Here is a 9,509-nt window from a genome sequence, read left to right as displayed (position 1 = left end):
AAAAAATTAATAATTTGTTAATAAGAAGATAACTTCATAAGAAAGATAGTAAGGGCCAAGGCGCGAATTTAGAGACTAGTTATTTAATCAAAAAGAGGCTTCATCAATGAAATGAGGACATCATTATAATATATGAGAACGTGCCACGTATTAAAAAATAAGGTAAATTGTACCGGTGGTCCAAAATATTTTACAAATGTTTCATGATAGTCCAAAAAGTTTTTTTCGCTACATGATGGTACAAAATATTTTAAAATTGTTTTATGATGATACAAACCGTTAACTCGAGCTGACGCCGTTAACATTTTGCTGACGTGGCGCGTCCTATGTATCACTTTTGTTACGTGGAACCAATCATAGTGCGCCACGTCATTTAAGAAAAAATAAAATTTTAAAAAGTCCAAAAAAATACAAAAAATAATTAAAAAAATACAAAAAATAGTAAAAATTTTGAAAAAAAAATTAAAAAATATTTTAAAATTTTGAAAATTTTAAAATTATTTTTAAAAATTTTGAAAATTTTAAAATTATTTTTAAAAATTTTAAATTTTTAAATTTTTTTAAAAAAAATACAAAAAAGAGTACAAATTTAGAAAAAAATAAAAAATTATTTTAAAATTTTGAAAATTATTTTTAAAAATTTTAATTTTTTTAAAATTTTGAAAACTTTTTTAAATAATTTTTTTATTTCTAAAAATAATTTTAAATAATTTTATAAAAATTTTAAATTTAATATTAAAATTTACCCTTTTTAAAAATAAAAAAATTATTTTAAAATTTAAAATATTTTAAAATATTTTTTTATTTTTTTTCAAAATTTTTACTCTTTTTGTATTTTTTATATTTTTTTAAAAAAATTTAAAAAAATTTAAAAATGTAAAAAAATTTAAAAATTTAAAATTTTCAAAATAATTTTATAATTTTCTAAATTTTAAAATATTTTTTTACTTTTTTTTCAAAATTTTTACTCTTTTTTTCGTTTTTTTAAATTATTTTTTGTATTTTTTTGGACTTTTTAAAATTTTATTTTGTCTTAAATGACGTTGCGCACTATGATTGGTTTCACGTGATAAAAGTGACACAAAGGACGCGCTACGTCAGCAAAATGTTAACGGCGTCAGCTCGAGTTGACGGTTTGTACCATCATAAAACAACTTTGAAACATTTTGTACCATCATGTAACGAAAAAAACTTTTTGGACTATCATGAAACATTTGTAAAACATTTTGGACCACCGGTTCAATTTATCCTAAAAATAACAACCACCAACTCCTCATTTAAATGATTTTGTCACTTATATTACATAAATTATAACTTTTTTTTAGCTCGTTTCAATATATACTCATTCAAGTGTCCAAATTATTTGTATAATACCAAGAAATCAAGATTTTTAAAAATGACACTAGTAGTCCTAAAAGTTTGTAATTTTTTGACATTGAGTTCTAAAAGTTTAATTTCGAAAAATCAAGTCCTAAAACGTTTGAAAATGTAACAACGTTGGTCCTTTCCGTCACTTGCCGTCACCGAGCCGCCAACATGGAGTTAACGCCGTCAGTTTCGTCCACGTGACCATTAGTTCGCAGACGTGACACGTTTGCCTCGACTGAAAAACCCTAGTCGAAGCTAAATTCAACCCCTCTGCGCATTGCGTTCATGTCTTCCTCTCTCTCCCTCCCTCCCCGCAGATCCGATTTGAATATTCCCGGGTAAAAAAAAAAAAAGAAACAGATCTTCACTTCTTCCCAGAGAAGAAGCAAAAAAAATCGAAATTTTTCATGGTGAATGCGTGGAAGAGAGACAAATCGCCGAAACTCTTCTCGGCGAGGTCCCTCCTCATACTCTGCACTTACCTCTTTTCTTCTCCTCACACTTTTTTTCCTCCTCTCTCGCCCATCAACCCCTACTCCCATCTCTGATTCGACGGCCCTCAGGGTCCAGAACCGCTTCCCCCTCTGCGAGATCCCTCCTTTTGATTGCTACAAATCACCCCAAGCCCACCTCGTGATTGCCAACCTTGTCGAAGGCCTCAAGCACCCCTTCCTCTACTCGCTGTCGGATTTCGGGACATGGCCCGATAAGCCCCACAAGAACACTGTCAGGATGCTCGAAGGTAAGCTCTTCAGGAAGCCCAACATCTCGGTGACGATGCAAGAGGTTTTGGAGAGATTGCAGGGTGGAGGGAAGGAAGGGCTTGCTGTGGATGTAGGGGCCAATGTGGGCATGGCTAGCTTCGCTGCGGCAGTTATGGGGTTCAGGTTCTGGCTTTTGAGCCTGTGTATGAGAATTTGCAGAGGATTTGTGATGGGATTTGGCTGAATCGAGTGGACAAATTCGTGACGGTCTTTGCACGAGCTTTTGGGTTTTCCAGTCGGGTCAAACGTGCCACATCAGCGAACTAACGGCCCCGTGGACGAAATTGATGGCGTTAACTCCATCTTGGCGGCTCGGTGACGGCAAGTGACGGAAAGGACCAACACTGCCACATTTTCAAACGTTTTGAGACTTGATTTCCCGAAGTTCAACTTTTAGAACTCAATGTCAAAAAATGACAAACTTTTAGGACCATTAGTGTCATGTTCCCATTAAATAAGCATATCTTGTTTATCTTTTTCCGCTTGCTCATGTTCAGCATTTCCATCCTCTGCACATACGTTGACAACTCTTCCTTATTGACGAGCATCTGTAATAAAGTATGATCATATCCATCTTAGTCATTCTTCACAATTTTTCTTTTTAAAATTAAACATTTTCTTAATAATGCATATTGGGGTAATGCGCATGCACGCACCTAATTACTAATAAACTCTTTTTCCATAGCTAAATTTGTGAGCTCAAAGCATTTCATCATTTCCTAGGTCAGAAGGATTACCTTGACTAGCTTCAACCAAGAATGAGCTGACCTTGGATCTAGAAGGGTACTCACCCTTCGTCGGCCACGACCCACGGACAGAGTGGTCGGCAGCGGTTATCTGCTGGAGGACATCGATGAGCAAGGCCAGAGCATGGTCGTGCGCGTCCTTGGCCAAGACAGCACTACCATTGGTGATGGTGATGCCTTAGCAGCGGCAGAACCGGAGAGGTCAACGTGGTTGATGCTGGCTGTGGACGAACTCGAGGGAGGGAGGAGCTTGAGAGTGTCAGCAGTGAGGGGTGCGAAGCTCTTGGAGAGGATGCCATGGATGGAACGGCTGGTAGGCGAGGAAGGAGTGGGTTGTCCTCTGCCGCATCATGGGGGGTCGACTGCCTGGAAGTGGGCCTGCAAGCGGGCCTTGAGGGGGAGGACAAAAGTGGCGGAAGGTCGGCAATGGACGAGGATTACCGCAGTTCCTCTTTCTTCCATTGGCTTTATTGGGTGCTGGCGGGCGGAGTCCATTGAACTACGAAAGCATTTCATACGTGAAAATCTATGTGAATTTTTAAGAAAGTTAATTTAAATTCTCTGAATCTAAAGAATTTTTATATTTAGTTGGACTATGACAATTCACTTTCCCACATGCACATTCATTCCCGCTCGAATGGTAATGTAGATTACCACTAGGGAGAGAACGTGAATTTCCACCTTGATGGTCTAATCAAATAAGTGTAATATAATAAAGTTTCTAGTAATGTTGATTGTGGTAATGAAGATAATTGGTAATTTAATTGGTGAGAATTTATCTTGAGCGAATGTGATAACTAGCAATCACATTACGGGCAATTTCCCAAACGCCCCCTAAAGCTTTGCCGGCAATGGTGGCAGTCTCTACTTGTTCCTATATGGAATAAGCCACTCCAAATTAACGCAGGCCTGCATCCTGCTTGAAAATATAACCATACTTTCTTGTTTTTATTCTGGGCGAGAGCTACGACTAATCTCGTTACGGTTGAGTCACCTTACGGTACTCCTTTCTTACATCAGACTGACGTTTGATAACGTGCGCTGCAGGTGGTTAGAGAATTCTTCGATTGCATTAATGATTCATGGTTTGAGCTTCATGAGGATCTTCTTCCAAGTACCAACAAGACAGTAATCCATCCACACTAGCTTTGTAAAAGAATGTACCAACACAAGGAATGCCATCCGCCTCGATGCTCCAGCATTATTTAGGGGACTTGTATCTAATCTTAGGGCGGAAAACATTTCGCCTCAGCTGGAAGAGCGACGGATAAATGGATTCTTGTACTAGACGAGTGCGGACAGAGGTTTATTCGTGAAGAAAGCCTTCAAGTTTGACACGACGAGGTCTTCCAACATCTGGAAGGATTCAGGGGTGGTAGCTGCAACGTGTGGAGACAGCACAACATTGTCCAGATCGAACAGCTCCTTCGGCACATTTGGTTCATCCTCGAACACATCCAGGCCTGCCCCGCGAAGATCTCCTCCCACAAGGAACTGGACCAGTTCCTTCTCGTCGATGAGAGCGCCCCGTCCTACATTGATTATCACCCCATGCTTTCCCAGCACGGTCATGACGTCTCTGTTGATAATGTGGTGGGTATCATCTGTGAGAGCGCAGCAAAGTACGAGAATGTCACTGTTAGCGGCAAGGTCGAGGATGGTGGAGTAGTAGGGGAAAGGAGCCGACGGCTTTTCCTTCCTCGAGATGTAGGCGATTTCACAGCCGAACGCCGTCAGTCTTTTCGCTACTTGGGACCCAATGTTGCCCAATCCCACGATCCCCACACGCTTCCCACCTAACTGCAATGTTACATACACGTCGCGCGCATGATCAATACATCAACAATTTAATCACTCCAAGTAAGTCGCAGTTCTTAGGACGGCTAACGGACAAGACCATACAATTTCAACCACAAGGTCTAACAAATCTCGAAATCATATTGCTCAGTTATAATTACGGGACATCGGTCCTACCAAAACCAAAAACACTGGGGACATGAATGATCTTTTCTGCGCATGTTGAAGCACGGTAACACCATAATTAAGGAAGATCGAGTCCAGCCCCCGCAACTAACTCTTCAACATTAGCGTGTAAGCCCGACCAAAAACCGTATTCAGAAGCATGCTAACATCGTAATAGAGCTGACCCCGATGGCTAGATATTTATATTTATGCACGTCCATGTAGTTTTGAATGTCTAGCAAAGTTATTTTTAATCACGCTACTCAGTAAAACACAAATAGTTTGGCAACGTAATCACCAAAACAGAGGAAGACCGGATAACCCGACACGTACCTTGGAACCAAGTGGGAAAGCTCCTTCCTTAGCCCACTGCCTGCTCCGCACGTGGCGGTCACCTGCCGAGACCCTCCTCAAAACGTCGAGCAGCAGCCCGACAGCGTAGTCGGCAACGTCCTCGGAGAACGCAGGCCCGGCGTTCGTAACGGAGATGCCGCGGCGCCGGCACTCGGGGAGGTCGATATGGCCGACGACAAGCTCGAGGCAGGGGAGGAGGCGGAGGGTGGAGGATGGGAGGGGGCTGGGGCCAACGCAGAGGAGGGCGCGTACGGAGGGGCCGTGGCAGGCGAGGAAGGAATCCGGCAGGTCGGGCGAGGACCACGGATCAAGGATGGTGTAGTGGTCGGACAACCGGCCCTTGAACGGGAGGTTGAAGGACTGAAGGCGGTGGAGGAGGACGACGGGCTTGTCGTGGGGGGCAGTCCTTGTCCCTGGAGGAGCTCATGCTCTCTATCTTTCCGTCCATTTTTCTCCCTACGATGAGGAAAATGAAATTTCCTTTATTATTAATCTTACTTTTATAAATGATGATGTAGTGTAGTGACGTACGCTATTTCTTCATATTAAGATATTACATGCTTGATACTATTAGGCCCGTGGTGTAACTGTCCGTACCTTTTTATTAGCTATTAGAATTTATATTTTTTTATACTAGATTCATAAGTCTCATTTGTAACTGAATGAATTTTTTATTTTAATACGAACTCATCTTATAGGTTAGGAGTTGAGTCCAAACGGAAATTCGAAGGGATGTTGTTGTTTTTATTGCGAGAAAATATTCAATGAGTATTATTCATTCACTTTTAATGAGTAAGAATCAATTAAAATATTTGTAAGTGAAAATTTGTGAATCCATAGTTAATATCCTTTCAGGTTATTGCGTTTGATGGATCCATTTGATTTGAATTTGGAAGGGGAGTTTGTGATGTTAATCATTGCGGTCCCAAAGGCAGTTTTGGCTTCGAATAACTGGGATTTCCACCCCAAAAATGTCAATTCGAGGTCTAACAAGTCGTCACGTGACATAAATGTTCAACGGCATTCGAGAGAGGCGCTATTGGTGCGATACTCGATGGCATTGATTATCGAGGAAATTTATCCGATCACAACATAGATTGCCTTAAACTGAAATCACCGAGGTGTTCTATTATCTCATTTGGTATGCATTTATATTTAAGTGGTGTTTGATTCGAGTATTGTTAAACTGCTAAGAAGGCCAACATTGGTGAAAAAATTGACTTGTTTATCAAAATACTTGGAATATAGGTGGAAATGCAAAGATTATTGTGTTTGGAAAGCATATTGGATTTCTGAGTAGATAAAGGCTGATGTGATTATAATTTTATAGTAGTGTCATTGTTAAATCATCACAACATTCTTTAAGAACTGTACATTCTGCGTAATATGTCCGATAACGAAGGGGGAGCTTGATTTCACCTTAGCCGAATTACAGCCATTCGTTTCTACTAATTATTAGTTGAATTACTGTCATCTTGCAGCCATCCGCATCATCTCTCACATAAAAGAGAGAGAGAGAGTCGTCTTCAGCCCCAAATTGTTCCTCCCAATCATCTACAAAACTCTCTTTGGCCCGTTCTCTCACATAGATATAGAGCTTGAAATCAAACTGTTAGGCAGGTAAAAGGGAAGGGCAACAGGGCATTATGAAAAGTTTGCAATTTTTTTATGATTGCACATATGTTTTTCAAGCGCCGTTTAGTTCGTCAATTGTTAGATTATGGAGAATGTGAAGATTACAATGAAAATTTAACTATGAAATCATTTTACATGAATTAAAGGTCAAAAAGTAAGATTATTGTGTTTGATATATATTAGATTACGAGAAATATGAGTGATAATATAATATATGATTTATTTTTATACATATAAGAAAATGTGAAACCCACATTCGTAATATGAGAATATTAAGTGTTTTAAGAGTAAAAACTTTCCCAACCAAAATTTTAAACCAAGAAAGTGATTATAGTGAATTACTTTACGTCATTTTGACGTAAAATAGGTCATAATATTCGAATTTTCTGAAAAAATCCGAAAATTAGATCCAACCAAACAGCCATTCCTTGCCCATCGGGATTCTATTTCGAAGGAAAATCCATTTGCCTATATTCTCGAGATTATCTTTCCTTCCAAACAGAGCAATATATGGGGAAAAGTTGGCAAAATCTTAGGCCAGACGAATCAAGGAACCCCTTATGTTAATTGTGCCCCATAAACCTTCGTTGCCGTGCATGTCTTTAGTTTAAATTTTTGAGATAATTGTATTTTCCTTTTACTAGGTCCGTAAATCTCTCTTATAACGAAAAAAATAAAAAGATAAAAAAAGATAGCACGTTGCTATCCGACCTGCTTGAAAAATAAGCTGGATGCTTCCTCAGTCGAAATGAGTCATGTACTCCTCGCATGATTTTTTTGAATGGTAAAATTGTAAAATCACAAGGTCGCCTTTTTCTTCCCGATCAAATCCCTAATCACCGTCCACGCTCTCATCTCCCGCTCCTCCTTCTTCCTCTGCCAACCAGCTCTCTTTGTCCCTCTCCTCCGGCGGCATGAACCCTGGACTGAACCTCTCGCTTTTCTCTGGTGACTCCGACATCGAGATTTCAGAGCTCTTCTACTGGTTCCTCTGGTACCTCTGTTGGTTGCGTTGGTTCGGGGGGTTAGAGGCAAATTAAAACATAAATTTTCGAATTAGGAACGAATATATAATATTATCAAAAATAATATTTATTATCTGTTGCCCCGCAAATTTCTCGGACGAGCTCTCATTTCTAGTCGAATCCATCTCCGGCCAGTGGACTTCTGGGCCAGGGCCAGCAGAATGCAGTCCATCATCTGATTTTAGTCTCGTAAATGAAGTGTTCTTTTGGGCCAGCAGATCAGATAAGCCTCAATTGAAGTGAATAAACGTCCATATGAGATTTCGGCATCTCTCATTCAGCCTTCATGATTATAGTAAACATTTTTGTTTCTTTCCCAGAAATATTAGAAGTTTTGCTATTTTTCTCTTTCATTCTAAGCATATTTGAAATCTTCTCTTTTCGTCCCACCCTTCCTTTTTCTTTTTTTTCCCTATCGGTTAACACCCTTATTATATGTTTAGTTAAATGGTAACTTTAACATTTTTATTTAAAGGTGCAAGTTCAAGGAGAAAATTACAAATGATCCTACCTTATAAATATATATGCATGTTGTGAATAATGCTAGATGATATATATATATATATATATATATTAAGAAAAAGAATGTGGAAAATGGTAAATGGAAATAATAAGGGGTTAGTGTAAGTGAATATGGCATATTTATATTTGATGCATATGTGACCCTGTGTAAGGTCACTTATAAAAAATATAAATACTCAGGAAATTATAGAGTGGGATTATTAATAAGAAACACTGTAAAAATTTATAATATTGAAAAACTACCTTAAAAATCATTTCATGATGTGGGACGAGAAAAAATGAAAAAAGGGAGTAAAATAATTTTGATACTTCCCCTAATTTAATCATAATTATATAATAATTTAGTGGCTTGCGTGATATACAGATTTTACCTTTTGATACTATACGCCATGGTTGTCAGAATCGCGATTCGAATCGTAGAATCGTACGATTCTACGATTCAAGGGGGGGTCACCGATTCCGATTCTACTAGGTGAGTCGGGATTGTGGAATCGTGACCGAATCGCGTACTGAATTGTAGAATCGCAGAATCGGACCGATTCCGCGATTCTACGTTCAGGCTTGATTCGGCCCAAGCCCGGGCCCAGAAGTGGGCCAAAGCCCTCTCCCGCCCGCCCTTTCTTCTGTCTTTCCAATCGGATGAACCCTAATTTCTCCCATCCTTCCAATCCGACCTTCGACCCTTCGACCATTGCCCCTAAATCTTCTAGTTTTCGACGAAATCTTCCATCCACCTGCTTGCTTATACGAGCTTCGATTGACGATCCACCACCTACTTCTTCCGACAAGCTAGCTTGTCTAAGCTTCCATCCACCTTCTCCAAGTGGCAGAGTTGCGATTACTTTCTCGGGTACTTCGAGCTTCGACCGGGGCATGGCAGGTACAGTCTCCGATTCTGAGCTCTAATTCTCCCTTCCCTAAACTTCTCGAGTCCCGACATCATTGATTGTGATATATCGATAAGGATTCGATTTCTCAAACACGTGTTCATTCAAATTAGTGACTCTGCAGCCTCCGCTGCCTTTGCTTTTCTATTTCACTTCAAAATTTTGATCGACTCCTATCAAGCCCACTCTTTACTCGAATGTCTACTTGTGGAAGAAATTGGGAATTAGAGGAAAGAATGTTGATTG

General features: G+C 39.5%; 1 protein-coding gene and 1 pseudogene across 1 annotated transcript; one reads left to right on the top strand and one right to left on the bottom strand.

Moving 5' to 3' along the window:
* Nucleotides 1-1,617: 1,617 nt before the first annotated feature.
* On the top strand, nucleotides 1,618-3,538 carry LOC116197721 (annotated as a pseudogene).
* Nucleotides 3,539-3,929: 391 nt separating this feature from the next.
* On the bottom strand, nucleotides 3,930-7,790 carry LOC116207056 (glyoxylate/hydroxypyruvate reductase HPR3-like). The gene is made up of 3 exons (XM_031539919.1): nucleotides 7,670-7,790; nucleotides 5,174-5,616; nucleotides 3,930-4,678 (listed from the first exon to the last, which is right to left on the bottom strand). The coding sequence occupies exons 1-3, from the start codon at nucleotides 7,788-7,790 to the stop codon at nucleotides 4,163-4,165; spliced, it is 1,080 nt and encodes a 359-aa protein (XP_031395779.1). The 3' UTR covers nucleotides 3,930-4,162.
* Nucleotides 7,791-9,509: the final 1,719 nt, after the last annotated feature.

Source organism: Punica granatum, chromosome 1 (genome assembly GCF_007655135.1).
Source record: "Punica granatum isolate Tunisia-2019 chromosome 1, ASM765513v2, whole genome shotgun sequence".
In the NCBI taxonomy this organism is placed as follows: domain Eukaryota; kingdom Viridiplantae; phylum Streptophyta; class Magnoliopsida; order Myrtales; family Lythraceae; genus Punica; species Punica granatum.
This window is presented reverse-complemented; position numbering and strand designations above follow the sequence as displayed.